The sequence below is a fragment of the Prionailurus bengalensis genome, chromosome B3 (genome assembly GCF_016509475.1).
Source record: "Prionailurus bengalensis isolate Pbe53 chromosome B3, Fcat_Pben_1.1_paternal_pri, whole genome shotgun sequence".
Taxonomy (NCBI): domain Eukaryota; kingdom Metazoa; phylum Chordata; class Mammalia; order Carnivora; family Felidae; genus Prionailurus; species Prionailurus bengalensis.
Genome location: NC_057355.1, coordinates 29,912,294 through 29,936,870, shown reverse-complemented (window position 1 = coordinate 29,936,870; position 24,577 = coordinate 29,912,294). Strand labels below are relative to the sequence as shown.

At 37.9% G+C, this 24,577-nt stretch overlaps 1 protein-coding gene and 1 pseudogene across 3 annotated transcripts in view; both read left to right on the top strand.

Annotated features, from left to right (window-relative positions):
• SCAPER (S-phase cyclin A associated protein in the ER) overlaps window positions 1-24,577 on the top strand; it is a 535,605-nt gene that overhangs the window by 49,544 nt on the left and 461,484 nt on the right. For all 3 annotated transcript variants that reach the window (XM_043554938.1, XM_043554936.1, XM_043554937.1), the window contains exon 5: window positions 7,986-8,183. In XM_043554938.1, the coding sequence (XP_043410873.1) occupies window positions 7,986-8,183 (198 nt within the window). The remainder of the gene's footprint in view (window positions 1-7,985; window positions 8,184-24,577) is intronic.
• Window positions 3,290-5,230, top strand: LOC122467754 (annotated as a pseudogene).

Genomic DNA, 24,577 nt, shown 5'->3' with positions numbered 1-24,577 from the left:
TTGCTGACAGACTTCTAAGTCACTTTTTATTCCTTGAAGATATAATTTCCAGGCTCACTGCAGGCTCTCTACCATCACTGCCATCCTCTCAATTCCTTGCATTTCTTTCTTCCAGCAGTCTTATCTTCTACTCATTTCCATGGTCACACTCTTGCCTTGTCCTTACTGATAACTTCTCTTCCTCCAGTATCTCAGTCTCCATCCCTCTTCTACGTGTCATCTTTCTTTCCACCTTACTTCCTCTGATCTCCTGACTCTAATTGTTCTTCAACCCCATATAATCTGTAATTTATTGATCGTGCCACCCTTTGGCTATCTTTCATTTTCCATATGTCTACACTTCCCTGAAAATCCACCTGAGATTCTATGGTTTGTCTGTCATAATTATTTTCCTGCATACTCTCTTGACTGTCTTACTACCCTGCCCCTTGGCAGTATATGCTTGGCAGGACTGTCCTGTTTAAATCTACCTTTCTGGGGCGCCTGGGTGGCTCAGTCGGTTAAGCATCCGACTTTGGCTCAGGTCATGATCTCACGGTCCGTGAGTTCAAGCCCCGCGTCGGGCTCTGTGCTGACAGCTCAGAGCCTGGAGCCTGTTTCATATTCTGTGTCTCCCTCTCTCTCTGCCCCTCCTCATGCTCTGTCTCACTCTGTCTCAAAAATAAATAAACGTTAAAAATAAATAAATAAATAAATAAATAAATCTACCTTTCTGCCTGTTGTGCTGTGTATACCTATGCATTTTGAACATGGCTAGAGAAAAGTATCAATTATGTTGACTAGGCTATTTTTACATTTATGACTGCTAACTTCACACGGATAGTACTGTCCCAAAGTCCTATTGCATGCCCCTAGCTTTTTATGTCAATACAGATCCCAGAGTTATTAAAAGGATAATAAAGGAATACTACAAATAACTCTATATGACACAAATTTGATAACCTAGATGAAATGGACTAAGTCCTTTAAAGGCACACTATCAAAACTCTGTGAAGAGGGGCACCTGGGTGGCTCAGTCAGTTAAGCCTCTGACTTTGGCTAAGGTCATGATTTCATGGTTTGTGAGGTCGAGCCCCGCATCAGGGGCTGACAGCTCTGAGCGTGGAGCCTGCTTAGGATTCTGTGTCTCCCTATCTCTCTGCCCCTCCCCCCTTTGTGCTCTGTCTCTGTCTCTCAAAATAAACAAACATTTGAAAAAAAAAAAACCTCTCTGAAGAAGAAATAGATAATCCTTATAGGCCTAAAGCTATAAAGAAATTGAATCAGTAATTAATAATCTTCCAAAACAGAAAGTGCCAGGCCCCTCTGGATTCATTGTTGAAATCTAAGTATTTAAGGAAGAAATCAAACCAATTCTCTACAGTCTCTTTCAGAGGGTAGAGGCAGAGGGAATAGTTCCTAACTCATTTAATCAGGCCCTAATACCAAAATCAGACAAAAACATTATAAGAAAAGGTAACTGCAGACCAATAACTCTCATGAACATAGATGAAAAACAATCTTCCATAAAATATTAGCAAATTGTATCCCACAATATTTGAAAAGAATGATACACTATGACCAAATGGGATTTATCCCAGGGACAAAGCTAGTTCAACACTCAAAAGTAAATAAATGTAATGCATTACATCAGCAGGCTAAAAAGAAAAATCACATTATCATATCAATAGGTGCAGAAAAAACATGTGACAAAACTCAACACTGATTTATGACAAAAACCTTCAGTAAGCTAGGAATAGAGGGGAGTTTCCTGAACTTGATAAAATAAAATCTACAAAAAACCCTACAACTAATGTGATACTTAATGGTGAGAAAGTAGAAGCTTTCCCACTAAGATCAGTTATAAGGCAAGGATGCCCCTTTCACTACTGGTTTTCAACATTATAATGGAAGTTCTCCTAATGCAGTATGACAAGAAAAGGAAATAAAAGGCATACAGCTTGGGAAGGAAGAAATAAAACTGTCTTTGTCCACAGATGATAAGATTATGTAAGAAATCTGAAAGTATCAAGAAAAAACTCCTGGAACTAATAACCCATTAGAGCAGGTTGCAGGGTAGAAGATTAATACACAGAAGTCAGTGGCTTTCCTGTATACCAGTGATGAACAAGTGGAATTTAAAATTAAAAACACAATACCATTTATATTAACACTCCCTTGAATTAAATACATAAGTATAAATCTAAGAATGTATGTATGGATCTATATGAAAAAAACTATAAAACTCTGATGAAAGAAATCAAAGAACTAAATAAATGGAAAGGCATTCCATGTTCATGAATAGAAAGACTGAATATTGTCAAGATGTCATTTCTTCCCAGTTTTATGTGTAGATTCAGTATAATCCTGACAACTTATTTTATAGATACTGACAAACTGGTTTAAACTGTATGTGGAGTCAATGAAATATTGAAGAAGAACAAAGTTGGAGGACTGACACTACCCAACTTTCAGACTTTCTATAAAATTACAGTAATCAAGGCATGTGTTGTTGGCAAAACAATAGGTAAATGGATCATGGAAGAGAATAGAGAGCCCAGAAATAGACCCACATAAATAGCTAGCTACTCTTTAACACAGGAGCAAAGGCAATACAATGGAGCAAATATGGTTTTTTCAACAAATCATGCTAGACCAACTGGATGAACATCCATATGCAAAAAATGAATCTAGGCAGATACCTTATACCCTTCACAAAATTAAACCAAAAATGGATCATAGACCTAAATGTAAAGTGCAAAAACTATAACATTCCTGATAACATAGAAGACCTAAATGACCTTGGGTATGCTGATGAGATTTTAGATATAATATCAAATTTGTGATCCATGAAGGAAATCTTGATAAGCTAGATTTAATTAAAATTAAAACTTTGCTCTACAAAAGACAATGTCAAGAGAATGAGAAGACAGGCCACAGACTGGGAGAAAATATTTGCAAAAGACACCCTTGTTAAAGGATTGTTATCCAAAATATATGAAGAACTCTTTAAACTCAAATAGTAAGATACAGTGTTATATTAGTTTTAGGTGTACAGTATACTGATTAAACAACACTGTATGTTAACTGCCCTAGAATTAAAATAATAAAAAACCTCAACGATAAAAAAACAAGCAAACTGATTAACAAACAGGCCAGAGGATATACAGAAGGCAAATCAGCCTATGAAAAGATACTCCACATCATATGGCATCAGGGAAATGTAAGTTAAAGCAACAATGGGATGTTACTACACACCCATTAGGATGGCCAAAATTGGGAATACTGATAACACCAGATGCTGGTAAAGATGTGGAATCACAGGAACTCTCATTCATTGCTCATGAGAATGCACACTGGTATAGTCACTTAGGAAGACAGTCTGGCAGTTTATAAGTTGCTAGTTTATAAAGTCTTATAAAACTAAACCTACTCTTACCATATAATCAAATAGTCATGGTCCTTGGTATTTACACAGAGGAGTTGAAAACTTAATGTCCACACAAAAATTTGCACATGGATGTTTATAGCAACTTTATTCATAATTGTCAAAACTTGGAAAAAACCAAGATGTCTTTCAGTAGGTGAATGGATAAATAAGCTGTGGTATATCCAGGCAATGGAATGTTATTCAGTAAAAAGAAAAGAGCTATCAAGCTATAAAAAGACATGGGGGGGAGGTGCCTGAGTGGCCTAGTCAGTTAAGCGCCCGACTTAAGCTCAGGTCATGATCTCACGGTTTGTGGGTTTGAGCCCTGTGTCAGCTCTGTGCTGACGGCTCAGACCCTGGAGCCTGCTTCAGATTATGTCTCCCTCTCTCTCTGCCCCTCCCCCGCTCACACTCTGTCTCTTAAAATGGATGTTAAAAAAAGAAAAAAGTCATGGAGGAACTTTATTATTATTAAAAAAATTTTTTAAATTGTTTATTTTTGAGAGAGATACAGAGCATGAGCAGGGAGGGGCAGAGAGAGAGGGTGACACAGAATTTGAAGCAGTCTCTAGACATTGAGCCGTCAGTGTCTAGACACATGGCCGTCAGCCATGAGATCATGACCTCAGCTAAAGTTGGAGGCTTAACCGACTGAGCCACCCAGGCACTCCGACATGGAAGAACTTTAAATGCTTACTACCAAGTGAAAGAATCCAACCTCAAAAGGGTACATACCATATGTTTATATGGCATTCTAGAAAAGGCAAAACTGTGGAGACAAGATCAGTGGGGTGGACGCTGCCCAGTAAACATCATTAAACTCTTCCCCCTCACCACCATCGTGTCTAAGTCAGAGTCTCCCAAAGAGCCTGAACAGCTGTGGAACCTTTTCACCGGAGGTTTGAACTTTGAAACAACTGATGAGAATCTGAGGAGCCATTTTGAGCAATGGGGAACGCTTATGGACTGTGTGGTAATGGGAGGTCCAAACACCAAACACTCCAGAGGCTTTGGGTTTATCACGTATGCCACTGTGGAAGAGGTGGATGCAGCCATGAATGCAGAGCCACATAGGGTGGATGGAAGAGTTGTAGAACCAAAGACGGCTGTCTCAAGAGAAGATTCTCAAAGACCTGGTGCCCACTTAACTGTGAAGATTTTTGTCGGTGGCATTAGAGAGGACACTGAAGGTCATCATCTAAGAGATTATTTTGAACAGTATGGGAAAATTGAAGTGATTGAAATCATGACTGACTGAGGCAGTGGTAAAAAAAGGGGCTTTGCTTTTGTAACATTTGATGATCATGACTCTGTAGATAAGATTGTCGTTCAAAAATACCGTACTGTGAATGGCCACAAATGTGAAGTAAGGAAAGCTGTATCTAAGCAAGAGATGGCTGGTGCTTCATCCAGCCAAAGAAACCTTGGTGGTGGAAACCTTGGTGGTGGAAACCTTGGTTCTGGAAACCTTGGTGGTGGTCATGGAGGTGGTTTGGGTGGGAATGACAACAGTGGTCATGGAGGAAACATGAGTGGGCGAGGTGGCTTTGGTGGCAGTTGAGGAGGTGGTAGATATGGTGGCAGTGGAAATGGCTATAATGGATTTGGTAATTTGGTAATGATGGAAGCAACTTTGGAGGTGGTGGAAGCTATAACAATTTTGGCAATTATAAAAATCAGTCAATGAACCCTTCTGAGAGAGATGAGTCAGAAATCTCAATTTCTCCCCTCCTTTTTCACTCTCCTTACCTTTATTCTTCCTCTTTCCCTCAAGAGTCATTGATGAAAACAGTATAATGTCACGGAATTCAGTTGTGTCAAACCTTTCTCACCAATTTAGATTGCTTTGTCTTCTTGAGGATCTTGAAAGCAGCTTACTACAGTGAGCTGTAGTAAGGGTATAATTCTCAGATTTTGAATCTTGGTTTTATCACTTAGTGTGAGACCTTGTGTTCATTTCCTAATTTAGTTAAACCTGAGTTTTCTCTTCTGTAAAATGGAGATAATAAAGTTACCTATTATATAAAATTGCTTCAAAGATTAAATGAAGTGTAACTGTGTGGAAAGCACTTAGCACAGTGCCTGGCACATAGCAAGTATACCATGAATGTTAGATGCTGCTGCAGTTATTTATTATCATTGCTATTATTTTTATCATTGGTAAGTAAGAGCCATGTACTTTGGAACTCTATAGTGACTTAATCTCTACAATTTGATTTATCTGTTCCACTCTTTTTCACAAATTTGACAATTTTGCCATTAGTTTATTCCCATTTTTTTCTATGAGCACATTTCTTCTCTTATTCATCTTTCCCACTATAATCATACCTAACATTATTTGGGCACTAATTGTATGCTAGGTGCTATGTGAAATGCTTTATGAACATTGGAGTAGAAGTTGGAAGACTAGGTTCTAGTCCTGGTTCCATCACTCACCCTTTGACCTGCTAAAAAATTCAATCTTTCTGAGCCTCAGTTTTGTTATCTATATAGGAATAATAAATATTTGTCCTGTCTTTACAGTTTGTTGGAATGATTAAATGATAAGTCTTCAAAATCCTTTGATAAAATATAAATAAGAATGCAAGTATAAAGTATTACCATTGTTGCAAAATTAAACATCAAATTTGCATAGCATATTGCCCTATAGATGGAATTTTCTAACTGTAGTTTTTTGCCTTACTAACAACTTTCCTAGTAAAAGCTTCACATAGAGCAATCACAGAGAATAGAAACATCTTAACCTGCAAGCAGTAGTGGCTATTCTACATTGTAAGAAGGGATGGCAAAATGTTTGAATCATATACACATGGTTGCGTGACAAGGTAAATGCATAAATGGGTGAAAATGAGTGAAAGTACTTTTGAGAATTCATAAGATTAGAATCTAAAGGGGCGCCTGGGTGGCGCAGTCGGTTGAGCGTCCGACTTCAGCCAGGTCACGATCTCGCGGTCCTTGAGTTCGAGCCCCGCGTCAGGCTCTGGGCTGATGGCTCGGAGCCTGGAGCCTGTTTCCGATTCTGTGTCTCCCTCTCTCTCTGCCCCTCCCCGGTTCATGCTCTGTCTCTCTCTGTCCCAAAAATAAATAAATGTTGAAAAAAAAATTAAAAAAAAAAAAAGAATCTAAAGTCACAGGAAGCTACTAGCTCTTTGCTGATCAGTGTAGAACAACTTCATGAAGGAGGCACAATTTGGGAAACTTCACAAATTACTTTAACTTTGGATGGTGTATGGGAAGAGAAGTGAAATGGTCTGGGCTGTATGGTAAAGGGCTGGCAGCACAGGGCCTGCATTACATTACACGCAGTGTAAATGGTAAGCAGTGTTTTTGTGGAACTCTAATGGGGGAAGATGGTCTCCTGTGGCTATATGATCTTTGACAAATGAGCCTCTGAACCTCAGTTTTCTAAACTATAAAGTGGAGCTAATAATAATACATAGTTTATGAATTGTTTGAAGGAGGTTAGAAGATTATGTAAAGTTGCTTTATGATGTTTTGTTGTCCCTGTTATCAGAAGAGTGGACAGAATTGAGCTTTACTTTGGGATAGATGCTAGTTGAATGGGATTTTGAATTTGGTTTAATCCAAGGAAGGGATATTTGCCATAATAATAAAATTATTTACTACTAGGGCCAGAAAGAACTGGGAAAGCAAGTGAGGCAAAGATGTTGTGGATTGTTGATAATCACTTCAAATTTTATTGCTTGAGTATTGAGAATTTGGACCTGGGCTAGGGCTATCACATAAAATGTTTGCTAGTTTTCATTTGTGAAATCTGGTTGGGGGACTGTGGAGGGAGGGTAAGCAGCTCCATCTCAACCTCCTAAATGCGTATATGTCTGTGTATGTATGTATACTTTATTTGCTTCCTTTTTGGTGTTAAAGATTCTGTGTAAACCAAAGATTGGCTATAAAAGATTTACGAAGTTTAGGATTGCTGTTATATTGAAGACCAGAGCCTAAAACAAAACAGGAGGGTATTAGCCTGTTTCGGCTACTGTCCACTCTAGAGCTCTTCTATGAAAAAGAAAAACAAGCAATCAGGAATGTTACACACACATACAAAACAACCCAAAGAAACCTGGGATTGTTTGTTGCTCTAACTGTAGTAGAGGGTTAATATTCATTTATTTTTCAGTTTAAGTAGCCACAGAAAGATAAGCAACTCTTTTGTACTTTTGAATTTCGGTCTTTATGTAAACTACATGCTTTTTGGTGGAATGACTCTGGTAGAGTCTGTAAAACTATAGAATGTAATCTTTATTTTCAAAGCTTGCCAGTGCAACTGAGCAAAGAATGGGTCCTTTAGTGCTCCTTTTTGACTAAGGGTCTGTTAACTGTTGAAGCCATGCTAATCTTCAGTAAGACATGTCTGAAATAAAAACATGTCCTTAAAAACCTGCTGGATTTAAGATGAGAAGCTTCGTTTTGATGAATTCAGTGTGGTGTAAGATAAAAAGAAGAATGTCACGTTTTTAAGTATTTATGTTGAAAAATGTGTTTTATACAAAAGTCCAATCCCTGAAGGCTTTTACAAAATATTTTTATACGTTTATGTTTTGTTTTATCTTACCAGAATGTTGGAGTAGACTGTAAGATAACATCATCTACAACTGGAGATAAACACTTTGATAAAAGTCCCACTAAAGCACGGCATCCTCGGAAAATTGATCTAAGAGCTAGATACTGGGCATTTCTTTTTGACAATCTTCGCCGGGCAGTAGATGAAATTTATGAAACTTGTGAATCAGATCAGAGTGTGGTAGAATGTAAGGTAAGGTTTGCCTGGAGACTCTGAAAGTCAAATTCTCTAATTTTTGTTACACCTGACATGATCATTTTCCTCAGTATGCAGTACTGTATTGTTAACTATCAGTGTCATCATGCTGTATATTAGATCCTCACAACTTATTCATCTTATAACTGAAATTTTGTACCCTTTCATCAGCTCTATCTTCCCAACTCCTTGGAAGCACTATTCTACCCTCCTTCTATGACGGCCTCAGGTTTTTTTTGGTTTTGATTTTTTGAGTTACCCCCCCCCCCTTTTTTTTGTATTACCTAATTATGTACTTTAATATTCTGTGCAAGATTTGGTAGAAAGCTGTGTTAATACATATTCCTGGGCCAGATACCAAAAACGATGGATACACACACACACACCCCACACAAAATTATTTTGCAAATCTCTTATCTGCATTTTCCATTAGTACTGTAGGTGGCACTAGTGAGATTTTCACATTCTTTGGTTTCATGTTTAATGTCTTTAATTGGACATTGCTCCCTTTCTGCTACCATTCTGATCACTCTCCTAATTCACTGTGGTCAGGGAAAAGTGAGATTGATAGCTAACCATAAACGATCCTGGGTGGGATTGGGATGTCATTCTAAGGTGTGTTTTCCAATTTCGGATAACCTTGTGTTTGTAATAGGACATTAAACACATAGTACAATCTGTTTCTAAAAATTCACTAAAAAGCCTTACCTTTTAGTAAGTAGAACTATATGCTATCTTATTTAGCATATGCTAACTGAATGAAATTATTTTGAGAAAAGCCAGAGTGTTACGTCTTCATAGAAATATCTTTATAGAGATAGCTTGTTTTTACAGTGAACAGGATTGAAAACCCTGGAATTCATTATTTAACTTTTGAAAAATATGAAGGGTCTAAGAAAAGTTACATGTTGAAACAGCAGCTGTGTTTCCTCTATAATTGGAAACAGCCAGAATAGGTTTTAGAATAGTTTAAAAATATCATTCATTAGAAGCAGGTTGCAGAATGAAAAGTAATTGAAATCACCCAAATTTTTAGTCTGTTTGTCACAATTTTGTTATTATCACCATGTAAAAATTTTTATGTTTAAAAAATATGTTTAAGCAAAATCATAACCTTGGAGTTTAATGAGTCAGCATGTTGTGGTAGAAAACACTATTGACCTTAATTTTAGGTTACAGTTTCTTCTATAAAATGAGCATGTGGACCTAGATCATTTCTTTTTTTTTTTTTATTTTCATTTATTTATTTGTTTACTTAAAATCTTATTTTTTTAAATTGACATCCAAAAAAAAAAAAATAAATTGACATCCAAATTAGTAAGTAAGCCATAGAAATCAGTTAGATCAGGAAATTCTTTGATTTTTGTATTTAAAAACAACAAAAGGTTGAAGAAATAAAATTTGTTTGTAACATGTGTACTTCTTTATAGAAGTGAGTTTGACCAATTGCAATCATGTTTCTACCATGAGCAGAAACCCTTGCAACTGTCTGAGTTTTGGTCTCTCTTGTTCATCTACCAAAGCTTTGTGAAAATTTAGTAACGATAGATCTTTTTTTTTGTGCAAGGTATAGATTATAAAAGTAGAGAAGGTTTTGACAAAGAGAGAGTAGTACAGATGTGTTCTTTATTTTTTGTACTGCTCCAAGATGCTCAAAGGCTTATGCTGGGAAATAAAATCTGAGAGCTTAAAAGCTGATTTTCATACCCAACTCTGCTCTTCTCTCCATCCAGGACTTAACAGGTGGTGAGGTAAAAAGATATAGTTTGGTTTGAGCATGTGCTGGCTGTGTAATAACTAAAATTCTTTCATTTTTATTTTTCTTTAGCTCTGTCCTTACTATAAAAGCGCTTTATTTCTTATCTCATTTGATTAGTACCTTTCTGAGACAAAAAACCCAGAGAGTTTTCCTCACTGTGCAGGTAGATTCAACTCTTGTTTTGTGAATTTACTGACAAGATTTACCCCTATTTGTGATTTTTGTGTTTTAGCCTTATTAAGTAATCACAGTTCAGTTCTATGTCTCATGAGTAAAATGCAGTTAATAACACCTGTATTATGTAATTCACATGCTAAGTATAGCCTGATAGTGGAAAGTATCTTTTTATTTCAGCTAGGATGGCTGACGAGAGCTCCACTGTATAATCAAGAGGCTAAATTTCTAATTGTTTTACTTTGAAGATGTGCCTTTTATGCCGTCATCCACTTCCCTGTATGACTTGCTAAGAATTGACATTTCAGCAAAACTGTAACCACCACCACTGCATTTCCCCATCTCCTTTATAAATTGGGCTAGAGGATGGGCTAGGGCAGATTGCCTTTTAGAGAGTACATAGTTAATGAAGCGGTAGCCATCCTCTCACCTTGTTCTCACCAAAGTTTGAGGTGGTTTTGAATTTCTTGTAAAGTTTGTGAGTATGGCTGCAAGAATGAGAGACTGGCATCTTATTCTCTGGCTGGATCTTTGCTATGCTGACTGATTTTGATGCCTTTGGAATGTGTTGAATGAGTTTGGGGGAAAGTATCCTGGGTACACATTGTCTTTCTTTTCCCTGTTTCCCATTTTAGCCTGGGGGGTCTGGATGTGTGGCTCTGGAATATTGGGTATAGAGACTGGTGTATGTATCTGCTTTAGAGGTTTCATAACACTATAGGCTTTCTGGCATAACTCATGCCAGCTGGGCTTGAAGGGACTATACAATAATATGTCTTGAAAGGAGATGGGATGGGAGTTATCATTGAGCAAGTAAAGAGGACCTCCAGCGAGTCTGATGATTTATGTGAGGGAAGGAGAGTGGACATTGGTGAAGATGTTGTAGTCAGAGGGGCTTCCTATGGGGACAGTTGGTTAGGTGAGAATATGCAAAATGCTGGTGGAGTTGGGGCAGATACTGGTTGGGTAGAGGGAGTCAGGGTGACCTGAACACTGCCTAGAGAACCACATATGCTATCTGTGCAGAAATCACCATCTACTGCAGAGATCAGTAGAGACCAGTGACCTCAGACTGAGTTAGAGAAAGATTAGGGATATATCTCTGCCTGGCAGCACTTGACTCTCTTGGCAGTCAGCATTACTTTTGTCTCTGGAGAAGGACAGGCTGATGACTATAGCAGGTCACTAATATTTGGTGAACTCTTGTAAGTAGAATATTGCTCTGTTCCCACAGCTGCTGCACATGGCAAGGCACATAAAGTTTGTGAATGTAGGAGAGTGAGAAGGAGAGTACAGGGGAAGAAGAGAGGAACCAATGAGAACAAGCCATACCCTTCCCACTACCAGCATCTGCTAAAGGCCATGTAATTCTCACTTGTGCTTAATAGGCAGGTTGACTGTAGATGGGATTTAAAAACTACGCTTTGATAATTGAATATAATTGGAAAATTGTGGAATTTCACTGAGCATACTCAAGAAGTTTAGTATGCAACTTAGTATTTAAGTAAGGTTATAGGGAAAAATATGAAGTATTCTATGTTTATATCTTGGTGAGTTGAGACTTCTCAGTCCAACAAGGAGTAAAGTGAGATGTGAGGAAATGCTTTGGAAGATATGACACGCACTAAAAAGAAACTTCAAGGGCTTCTAGGTGGCTCATTGGTTGAGCATCTGACTCTTGATTTTGGCTCAGGCTATGATCCCAGGTTGTGGGACCAAACCCTGCCTTGGGCTCTGTGCTGAGCATGGAACCTGCTTAGGATTTTCTCTCTCTCTCCCTCTGCTCCTCTTTCCTGCTCACACTCTCTCTAAAATTAAATAAAAGAAACTTTATACTTAGATATAAGGAGAATGTCACAGTTGGGAAAATAGAGGTCCAGAGACAGAGAAAGAATACTCGTGGAGATAGGAAGAAGACCAGGAGAATAGGAATGTCCTGAAAGCCATGAAAGAAGTAAGTGGTATTGGAGAGGTCATGAATGATTGCAGTTGAGAGAAAGCTTTTTCAGTTTGGCCTTCAAGAACAGTAGATAGGATCAAGGCAAAGATTTGCGTTAACAGTTTGAAATTCCTTCTGATGAGTTCCTTGCCCTTTTTATTTTTGAAAAGTAGGAGGTATGGGCTGTTGGTTGCAGCCCTGAAGGTCACAGTGTTGATGGGAAATTCTTCTCTTTCCTGTATCTTCAGTTTTCCTTATTAGATTCCTTCCTAGTCAGCATTTAACATGCTTATTTCTCTTCCATAGTAAATAAGAACAATAAAAGCCCAAACCCTTTCTCTACTTATCCTTTCATCTCTTATCCCACCCCCATGTTTCTCCTTTCCTTCTTAGCCAAGTTTCATGGAAGAACTTTGTGTATTTGCTGCCTCCATTTCCTTTTTTTCCAGGTACTCATTAGACTACTCCAACCTGGTATAACATCCTATCAGAGCTCCAGTTAAGCTCTTATTAAAGTGGTTGTTCCTCTCAGTGTTACTAAGCCCAGTAGATGTTTTTCAGCTCCTTCCATGATCTCTGAGTAGCATTTCACACTGTTGACCACTTCCCTCTTCTTTTAGCACTCTCTCGTTTGACTTTTATGAAATAATCTCTGCTATTTTTTTCCTCTTTGTTGGCTGCTACTTCTGCCTCTTTTTTTTTTTTTTTTTTTTTTTTTTTTTTTGGTTTTTTGCTTTTCCCACCTGATCTTTAACTGTTGGGAGGTCATTCAGTCTCCTTTTAGTCCATCTTCTTTTCTCACTATCACATACTTTCTCTCTTGGCAGTTTTCTCCATGCCATGGCTTAATTTACCACTCATTTGCTGATGAGTCTTAGTATATATCTCTAGCTTACACCTTTCTTCTCACTTTTAGGCCTGTATATCCAGCTTGCCTAGTTGGGACCTCCAGTTGGATATCTCACAAGCATATCAAACTGACTTACAAAAAAAACTAAGTTCATGATCTCTTCTACCTGAAGATGTATTTCTCTCTCCTGAATGGGCCTCTACCCCACCCCCCCTTTACCTCACTCATGCCAGCCACTGTCCAATGAATTACCTCCTAAATCTTTCTAATCTGTCTACTTTCATTTCTCATATTTTATGATTCAGTGTTAAAGTTTAGAGATAGATAGGTTTCATTTAGTCTGTTTAACATGACACTTAATTGTTGATTTATGGTTGACAAATCTTTGTTTCTTATACCTGGTTCTCATATATATTATACTCAATAGAGCATGGATTATTTTCTTTTTGGGTATTTGGGATAACTTAATAACTTGATCTCACAGTTACCATGTCATAACTATTACTGGGGTTAGTTAAATCTGATTTTTCTGAGTTAAGAGCTTAGTTTTTAGGAGTAAGCATCATACCATTTTATACCATACTTCACTCTTATTTATTTATTTAGGTATAAGTGTAACTTTAAAAAATGTTTTATTAGTTACAGGTGTACTATATAGTGATAACAACAGTTCGTTACATTATCTGGTGCTCATAATGACATGTACACTCCTTAATCCCAATCACCTATTTAACTCAACACCCCCCCCCCCCCCCCCCCATCCTCTACCCTCTGGTAACCATCAGTTCTCTATAATTTAGAGTCTGTATCTTGGTTTCTGTCTCTTTTTTTCCCTTTGCTTGCCTGTTTTGGTTTTTAAATTCCACATATGAGTGAAATCATATGGTATTTGTCTTTGACTGACTTATTTCGCTTAGCATTGTACTCTCTAGCTTCATCTATGTCATTGTAAATGGCGAGCTTTCATTCTTTTTGATGGGTCAGTAAAATTCCATTGTATGTATATACCACATCTCATCTTTATCCATTCATCAGTCGATGGACATTTGGGCTCTCTCCATAGTTTGGTTATTGTTGATAATGCTGCTATAAACATTCCAGTGCATGTACCCCTTCAAATATGTATTTTTGTATCCTTTGGGTAAATACCTAATGGTGCCATTGCTAGATCATAGGGTAGTTTTAGTTTTAGTTTTTTGAGGAACCTCTGTTGTCCAGAGTGGCCGTACCAGTTTGCATTCCCACCAACAGTGCCAGAGGGTTCCCCTTTCTATGCATCCTCACCAATGCAGTTTCTCATATTGTTAATTTTAGCCATTTTGTTAGGTGTGAGGTAGTGTCTCACCTCACAAATGAAATTGTGATTTTGATTTGTATTTTCCTGATGATGACTGATGTTGAACATCTTTGTATGTGTCTGTTAGCCATCTGGATGTCTTTGGAAAAGTATCTGTTCATACACCTTCTCGTTTCTTTACTGGGTTGTTTTTTGGGGGTGTGGAGTTTAATAAGTTCCTTATAGATTTTGGATACTAACTCTTTATCAGAAAGGTTGTTTGCATATATCTACTCCCATTCTGTAGGGTGCCTTTTAGGTTTGTTGATTATTTCCTTTGCTGTGAAGCTTTTTATCTTTTTTTTTTTGAGAGGGCACAAGGGAGCCAGCGGCAGAGAGAGAGAGAAGTGGTGTTCACCTGGAGCTCATGTTTTACCTGCAGTGGGGCTTGAACTTGCCTGAAGTGGGGCTCAAGCTCTCCTAAAGTGGGGCTCGAGCTGTCCTGAAGTGGAGCTCGAGCTCGCCCAAAGTGGTATTCAAGCTCATCCAGTATTGGACTCAAACTCACGAACTGTGAGATCACGACCTGAGCCAAAGTCAGATGCTTAATGACTGAGCCACCCAGGCACCCAGAAGCTTTTTATCTTGATGAGGTCCCAATAGTTCATGTTTGCTTTTGTTTCCCTTGCCTTCAGCCACGTGTCTAGCAAGAAGTTGCTCCTGTGGAATTCAAAGGTTGCTGGCTGTGGTCTCCTCTAGCATTTCAGTAGCTTCCTGTTTCACGTTTAGGTCTTTCATTCATTTTGAATTTATTTTTGTGTATGGTGTAAGAGAGTGGTTGAGTTTCATTCTTTCCATGTCACCATCTGGTTTTCCAAGTACCATTTACTGAAGAGACTTTTTTCCATTGGATATTCCTTCCTGCTTATATAGTTGTGGGTTCATTTCTGGGTTTTCTATTCTATTCCATTGATCTGTGTGTCTGTTTTTGTGCCAGTACCATACTGTCTTGATGACAACAGCATTGTAATATAGCTTGAAATCCAGAATTTTGATGCCTCCAGTTTTGTTTTTCTTTTCCAAGATTGCTTTGGCTATTCAGAGTCTTTCTGATTCCATGCAAATTTTAGGGTTGTTTGTTCTAGCTCTATGAAAAATGCTGATGGTATTTTGATAGGGATTGCATTAAATGTAGATTGCTTTGGGTAGTATAAACATTTTAACAGTGTTTGTTCTTCCAGTCCATGAACATGGAATACTTTTCCATTTCTTTATGTCTTCTTTAATTTCTTTCATAAGTGTTCTATAGTTTTCAGAGAACAGATCTCTTACCTCTTTAGTTAGCTTTATTCCTAGATATCTTACTGGTTTTGGTACAGTTGCAAATGGGATAGATTCCTTGATTTCTTTTTCTGGTGCTTCTTTATTGGTCTATAGAAATACAACAGAGTTCTTCATATTGATTTTATATCCTTTGACTTTGCTGAATTCAGTCTTAGTTCTCACAGTTTTTAGTGGAGTCTTTTGGTTTTTCTACATAGAGTATCATGTCATCTACAAATAGTGAAAGTTTTGACTTCTTCCTTGCTGATCTGTATTGCCCCTTATTTGTTTTGTTGTCTGATTACTGAGGCTAAGACTTCCAGTACTATGTTAAATAATAATGGTGAGAATAGACATCCTTGTCTTGTTTCTGGCAGTAGGGGAAAGGCTGTCAGTTTTTTTGCCAAGGAGGATAATATTAGCTGTGAGTCTTTTGTATATGGCCTTTATGATGTAGAGGTGTCTTCTATCTATCCCTACTTTGTTGAGGGTTTTTTAGTCAAGAATGGATGCTGTTACTTTATCTATTGACAGGATCATATGGTTCTTATCTTTTCTTTTATTAATGTGGTGTATCATGCTGATTGATTTGTGAATATTGAACCAGCACTTTAGCCCAGGAGTAAATCCCACTTGATCATGGTAAATAATTCTTTGAATGTACTGTGGAATTCAGTTAGCTAGTATCTTGTTAAGAGTTTTGCATTCATGTTCATCAAGGATATTGGTCTATAATTCTCCTTTTTAGTGGGGACTTTGTCTGGTTTTGGAATCAAGGTAATGCTGGTTTTGTAGAATGAGTTTGGAAATTTTTCTGCATTTCTATTTTTGGGAACAGTTTGAGGAGAAAAGGTATTAATGTTTGGTAGAATTCCCCTGGTAAGCCATCTGGGTCAGGACTCTTGTTTGCTGGGAGATTTTTTGATTACTGTTTCCGTTTCTTTGCTGGTTATGGGTCTGTTCAAATTTTCTTTTTCTTCCTGTCTCACAGTTTTGGTGGTTTGTGAGCTTCTAGGAATTTGTCCATTTCTTCCAGATTGCCCAGTTTGTTGTCATATAATTTTCCATAGTATTCTCTTATAATTGTTTGAATTTCTGTGGTGTTGGTTGTGATTGCTCCTCTTCTATTCGTGATTTGATCTCTTTGGGTCCTTTCTCTTTTGATAAGTCTACCTAGGAGGTTATCAATTTAGTTTATTATTTCAAACACCAGCTCTTGTTGATCTGTTCTACCAGGTTTGGTTTTTTTTGGTATCAATTATTTCTGTTCTAATCTTTATTATTTCTCTTCCACTGGCTTTACGCTTTATTTGCTGTTCCTTTTCTAGTTCCTTTGTGTGTAAAGTTAGGTTGTGTATTTGGAACATTTCTTCCTTCTTTAGGAAAGCCTGGATTGCAATAACTTCCTTCTTAGGACTGCCTTTGCTGCATCCCAAAGGTTTTGGACTGTCGTATTTTCATTTTCTTTTGCTTCCATGTATTTAAAATTTCTTTAAACTTAACAGGAACCCATGGGGGAGGGGAAGGAAAAAAAAAAGAGAGAGGTTAGAGTAGGAGAGAGCCAAAGCATAAGAGACTCTTAAAAACTGAGAACAAACTGAGGGCTGATGGGGGGTGGGAGGGAGGGGAGGATGGGTGATGGGTATTGAAGAGGGCATCTTTTGGGATGAGCACTGGGTGTTGTTTTTTTTTTTTTTATAATGCTCATAGATTTTATTATGAAATTAACATTCATAGCTATGATATGCACACATTATCACAGCTTACACATATTCTGAAACTAAAAAACAGAGCTGGGATGTAGAAGGTCCAAGTTTGCAGTTTTAGAATGCAGCAGGGCCAGAATTATCAACACATAGAATCAAAATGAGCTACAGGGAAAATAATATCCTTGAGTTACACTTTGTCTTCTCTTTGCACTGGCCATGTTCAGTCTCAATGAATTTCTGTTTGTCACATGATTTTTGTAACAGCAACTGCCCTGTACTTCTCACAGCATTTCTTCAATGGTAAAATCTCTCATAATTCTCATTTCTTAAGAAAAAAAAATTAGAACAGAAATATTCATATGGACAGCACAGCCAGGTAGTCAGCACAGTAGGCCTGAGGCTGGAGAAGACAGGTACCCAAAGGCCCATTTATACATACTTTTGCTCTAGATTATCAGCTTCCTTGGACATCAAAGGTCTATAATGGTATCAGAATTTAAGGAGCCACAGGGAATCAATGGGTGACTTTAAGATTCTTTTCATGTTTGAGATGACATGATAGTTAAGACAAGTAAACTGCCCTTGAAGAGAAGGTGCTAATTATAGTACATGCATCCTTTGTATATCCCCATGCACTGTGCTTATAGATGCTTATCCCTTACTTAGAATATGCAATGTGGTTTTCAACAACTATGGACTGAGTGTCAAAGAAGTTAGATCTTGGGGTAAAAAAAGAAACACATTTCTCAGCCTTCTTAAGGCTGAGTATCTTATGGGAACACCTACTTCTGACTCAGTCACACAACAAAATATGAAATTAGTCCCAAGAAAAAGCTTCAGAAGAAAAGAGATACATGGGGTTATGTGTAATGATCAAGAAAAGATTTTCCATATTCAAGGGCAAAGCAAGCTTTCCTAAGAAAACGCTTTTGAGCTAAGACAGGAGGCCTGACCAGGAGCAAAGTCTATAAAAGGGAGAAGGAAGCATGTGTGTAAAAAGGAGTAAATGTTTCCAGACGATGTAGTCGGAGGAAGCAGGACACTGCTGAGGGGCTGTAAGAAGGTTTGAGTGACTGAAGCACAGAACAGGGTGAGAGGTCTGGTCTGGGAAGAGGCTACATAGGGGCCAGACCATGATCTTATGTATTGCAGGCTGTTTTTTTTTTTTTTTTCAATATATGAAATTTATTGTCAAATTGGTTTCCATACAACAGGAGCACTGGGTGTTGTTTGGAAACCAATTTGACAATAAATTTCATATATTGAAAAAAATAAAAAAATAAAAATAAAAAAAATAAAATTTCTTCTTTAATTTCCTGGTTAACCCATTCATTCTTTAGTAGGATGTTCTTTAAAATTTTTCTTTAATGTTTATTTATTTTTGAGAGAGAGAGAGCACAAGCAGGGGAAGGGCAGAGAGAGGGAAACACAGAATCTGAAGCAGGCCCCAGGCTCTGAGCTGTTAGCACAGAGCCTAACGTGGGACTCGAACCCACAAACCATGAGACCTGACCTGAGCCGAAGTCGGACACTTAACCGACTGAGTCACCCACTCACCTCAGTAGGATGTTCTTTAGTCTCCAAGTATTTGATGGCTTTTCAAATTTTTTCTTGGGGTTAATGTCGAGTTTCATAGTGTTGTGATCTGAAAATATGCATGGTATGATCTTGATCTTTTTGTATTTGTCGAGGGCTGATTTGTGACCCGGTACGTGATCTATTCTGGAGAATGTTTCATGTACACTTGAGAAGAATGTGTATTCTGCTGCTTTAGGATGAGATGTTCTGAATATATCTGTTAAGTCCATCTGGTCCAATGTGCCATTCAAAGCCATTGTTTCCTTGATGATTGTCTGCTTAGATGATCTGTCCATTGCTTTAAGTGGGATGTTAAAGTACCCTTCTATTTTATTATTATCAATGAATTTCTCTTTTTTCAATTTTATTTTTTTAATTTACATCCAAATCAGTTAGCATATAGTGTAACAGTGATTTCAGGAGTAGATTCCTTAATGCCCCTTACCCATTTAGCCCATTCCTCCTCCCACAACCCCTCCAGTAGCCCTCTGTTTGTTCTCCATATTTAAGACTCTCTTATGTTTTGACCCCCTCCCTGTTTTTATATTATTTTTGCTTCCCTTCCCTTATGTTCATCTGTTCTGTGTCTTAAAGTCCTCATATGAGTGAAGTCATATGATATTTGTCTTTTTCTAATTTCGCTTAGGAGAATACCCTCTAGTTCCATCCACATAGTTGCAAATGGCAAGACTTCATTCTTTTTGATTGCCGAGTAATACTCCATTGTGTGTGTGTGTGTGTGTGTGTGTGTGTGTGTATACATGGATATATGCATGGGTAAAGAAAATGTGGGGTGTGTGTATATATATACATCCAGTATTGGACTGGATATATATATATATATACACACACCCCACATTTTCTTTACCCATGCATCCATAGATGGACATTTGGGCTCTTTCCATACTTTGGCTATTGTTGATAGTGCTGCTATAAACATGGGGGTGCATGTGTCCCTTCAAAACAGCATACTTTTATCCCTTGGATAAATACCTAATAGTGCAATTGCTGGGTCGTAGGGTAGTTCTTTTTTTAATTTTTTGAGGAACCTCCATACTGTTTTCCAGAGTGGCTGCACCAGTTTGCATTCCCACCAACAATGCAAAAGAGATCCTCTTTCTCCACATCCTCGCCAACATCTGTTGTCGCCTGATTGTTAATGTTGGCCATTCTGACAGGCGTGAGGTGGTATCTCATTGTGGTTTTGATTTGTATTTCCCTGATGATGAGTGAAGTTGAGCATTTTTTCATGTGTCGGTTGGCCATCTGACTGTCTTCTTTGGAGAAGTACCTATTCATGTCTTTTGCCCATTTCTTCACTGGATTATTTGTTTTTTGGGTGTTGAGTTTGATAGATTTTGGATACTAACCCTTTATCTGATATGTCGTTTGCAAATATCTTCCCCCATTCTGTTGGCTGCCTTTTAATTTTTCTGATTGTTTCATTTGCTGTGTAGAAACTTTTTATTTTGATGAGGTCCCAAGAGTTCATTTTTGCTTTTGTTTCCCTTGCCTCTGGAGACGTGTTCAGTAAGAAGTTGCTGTGGCCAAGATCAAAGAGGTTTTTGCCTGCTTTCTCCTCGAGGATTTTGATGGCTTCCTGTCTTACGTTTAGGTCTTTCATCCATTTTGAGTTTATTTTTGTGAATGGTGTAAGAAAGTGGTCTAGTTTCATTCTTCTGCATGTTGCTGTCCAGCTCTCCCAGCCCCATGTGTTAAAAGAGAGTGTTTTTTTTTTTCCCCCATTGGATATTCTTTCCTGCTTTGTCAAAGATTAGTTGGCTATATATTTGTGAGTCCATTTCTGGGTTCTCTGTTCTGTTCCATTGATCTGAGTGTGTGTTTTTGTGCCACAATGAGTTTCTTTTTTAAAAAAAAACTTTTTTTAACATTTATTTATTTTCGAGAGACAGATCACAAGTGGGAGAGGGGCAGAGAGAGAGAAAGACACAGAATCTGAAGCAGGCTCCAGTCTCTGAGCTGTCAGCTCAAGCCTGATGTGGGGCTCAAAGCCACAACTGTGAGATCATGACCTGGGCTGAAGTTGGACACCCAACCGACTGAACCACCCAGGCGCCCCCACAATGAGTTTCTTTATGTTTGTTTTTAATTGAGTTATATATTTGGGTGCTTTCACATTGGGGGCATAAATATTTATAATTGTTAGATCTTCTTTCCTTCTTGTTAGATGGAAAGACCCCTTAATTATGATATAATGCCCTTCTTTATCTCTTGTTACAGTCTTTGATTTAAAAATCTACCTTGTCTGATATAAGTATGGCTACTGCAGCTTTCTTTTGATGTCCATTAGCATGATAGATGGTTCTCCATCCCCTTACTTTCAATCTGCAGGCATTCTTAGGTCTAAAATGAGTCTCTTGTGGCAGCATATAGACTACTTTTATTTTTTTTATCCATTCTAATACCCTGTGTCTTTTGATTTGAGCATTTAGTCCATTTAATTTCAGGGTGATTATTGAAAGATGTGAATTTAGTGCCAGTGTGTTACCTGTAGAGTTAGTGTTTTTGGTGATACTCTTCAGTCCTTTTTAGTCTTTGTTGCTTTGGTATTTTAAATTCTCCAAAGAGTCTCCCTTAAAATTTCTTGCAGGGCTGGTTTAATAGTCATGAACTCCTTTAGTTTTTCTTTGTCTGGGAAACTCTTATCTCTTCTTCTGTTTTGAATGACAGCCTTGCTGAATAAAGAATTCTTGGCTGTATATTTATCCTGTTTAGCACATTGAATATATTCCTGCCGTACCTTTCTGACCTGCCAAGTTTCTGTATACAGATCTTCTGTGAACGTGTAGGTTAAGGGCTTTTTTCCCCTTGCTGCTTTCAGGATTCCTTTCTTGCCTATGCATTTTGTGAATTTGAGTATGATTTGCCTTGGCAGTCGTTGGCTTTTTTTTTTCCTTTTTTTTTTCAACATTTATTCATTTTTTTTAAAAATGAAATTTATTGTCAAAGACACTGTGCTAACTACCTCACCCAGATCATCACACTTAATCCACACAATATTCCCACAGACCAGTACTGCTGTTCCCATTTTCAGAAAAGAAATCCAGGGTTTAGAGAGGTTAAATACGGCAGAGTAAGGGCCTCAATCCAGGCAGCCCCCCTGCTGAGCCTGAGCCTTTAACTACTTTACTACATTGTAGTGAGGGTTAATCAAGATGACATGTGAAAGTGCTTGGAAATTAGAAAGCACTAAACAAGTGTGAGGGAATTTTTATTGCCACTTCCAGATACTTAGACAAGTGACCATGATTAGCCTTCATCCAATGTTAATAATTTAAACATTGTTTCCCCTTGTAACAGCTATTCAAAAGACAATGCTTCATATTCAGCAAAAGGTACAAAAGTACCTGTGAAGGTGTTGTTTTTTTTTTAATATGAAATTTATTGTCAAATTGGTTTCCATACAACAGTGCTCATCCCAACAGGTGCCCTCCTCAATGCCCATCACCCACTTTCCCCTCCCTCCCACCCCCCATCAACCCTCAGTTTATTCTCAGTTTTTAAGAGTCTCTTATGGTTTGCCTCGTTCCCTCTCTGTAACTTTTTCCCCCTCCCCCTCCCCCATGGTCTTCTGTTAAGTTTCTCAGGATCCACATAAGAGTGAAAACATATGGTATCTTTCTCTATATGACTTATTTCACTTAGCATAACACTCTTCAGTTCCATCCATGTTGCTACAAAGGCCATATTTCATTCTTTCTAGTTGCCAAGTAGTATTCCATTGTATATATATACCATAATTTCTTTATCCATTCATCAGTGATGGACATTTAGGCTCTTTCCATAATTTGGCTATTGTTGAAAGTGCTGCTATAAACATTGGAATACAAGTGCCCTTATGTATGAGTACCCCTGTACCCCTTGGGTAAATTCCTAGCAGTGCTATTGCTGGGTCATAGGGTAGATCCTTTTTTAATTTTTTGAGGAAGCTCCACACTGTTTTCCAGAGCGGCTGCACCAGTTTGCTTTCCCACCAACAGTGCAAGAGGGTTCCCATTTCTCCACATCCTCACCAGCATCTATAGTCTCCTGATTTGTTCATTTTAGCCACTCTGACTGGTGTGAGGTGGTATCCGAGTAGTTTTGATTTGTATTTCCCTGATGAGGAGTGACATTGAGCATCTTTACATGTGCCTGTTGGCCATATGGATGTCTTCTTTAGAGAAGTGTCTATTTACGTGTTCTGCCCATTTCTTCATAGGATTATTTGTTTTTCAGGTGTGGAGTTTGGTGAGTTCTTTATAGATTTTGGATAATAGCCCTTTGTCGTCTGATATGTCATTTGGAACTATTGTCTCCCATTCTGTTGGTTGCCTTTTAGTTTTGTTGATTGTTTCCTTTGCAGTGCAGAAGCTTTTTATTTTCATGAGGTCCCAATAGTTCACTTTTGCTATAATTCTCTTGCCTTTCTTACTTGTCAAGTAAGAAATTGCTGCGGCTGAGGTCAGAGAGGTTTTTTCCTGCTTTCTCCTCTAGGGTTTTGATGGTTTTCTGTCTCACCAGGAAATGTCCTTCATCCATTTTGAGTTTATTTTTGTGAATGGTGTAAGAAAGTGGTCTAGTTTCATTCTTCTGCATGTTGCTGTCCAGTTCTCCCAGCACCATTTTTTAAAGAGACTGTTTTTCTTTTCTATTGGATATTCTTTCCTGCTTTGTCAAAGATTAGTTGGCCATACTTTTGTGGGTCCAATTCTGGAGTCTCTATTCTATTCCGTTGGTCTACGTGTCTGTTTTTGTGGCAATACCGTGCTGTCTTAATGATTACAGGTTTGCAGTAGAGGCTAAAGTCTGGGATTGTGATGCCTCCCACTTTGGTCTTCTTCTTCAATACTACTTTGGCTATTCAGGGCCTTTTGTGGTTCCATACAAATTTTAGGATTGCTTGTTCTAGCTTCGAGAAGAATGCTGGTACAACTTTGATTGGGATTGCATTGAATGTGGAGATAGCTTTGGGTAGTATTGACGTTTTAACAATATTTATTCTTCCAATCCATGAGCACGGAATGTTTTTCCATTTTTTTGTGTCTTCTTCAATTTCCTTCATAAGCTTTCTATAGTTTTCAGCATACAGATCTTTTACATCTCTGGTTAGGTTTATTCCTACGTATTTTATGCTTCTTGGTGCAATTGTGAATGGGATCAGTTTCTTTATTTGTCTTTCTGTTGCTTCATTGTTAGTGTATAAGAATGCAACTGATTTCTGTACATTGATTTTGTATCCTGTGACTTTGCTGAATTCATGTATCAGTTCTAGCAGACTTTTGGTGGAATCTGTCGGGTTTTCCATGTATAATATCATGTCATCTGCAAAAAGTGAAAGCTTGACTTCATTGCCAATTTTCATGCCTTTGATTTCCTTTTGTTGTCTGATTGTTGATGCTAGAACTTCCAACACTATGTTAAACAACAGCGGTGAGAGTGGACATCCCTGTCATGTTCCTGATCTCAGGGAGAAAGCTCTCAGTTTTTCCCCATTGAGAATGGTATTAGCTGTGGACTTTTCATAAATGGCTTTTATGATGTTTAAGTATGTTCCTTCTATCCCGACTTTCTCGAGGGTTTTTATTAAGAAAGGATGCTGAATTTTGTCAGATGCTTTTTCTGCATCGATTGACAGGATCATATGGTTCTTATCCTTTGTTTTATTAATGTGATGTATCACATTGATTGATTTATGAATATTGAACCAGCCCTACATCCCAGGAACGAATCCCACTTGATCATGGTGAATAATTCTTTTTGCATGCTGTTGAATTTGATTT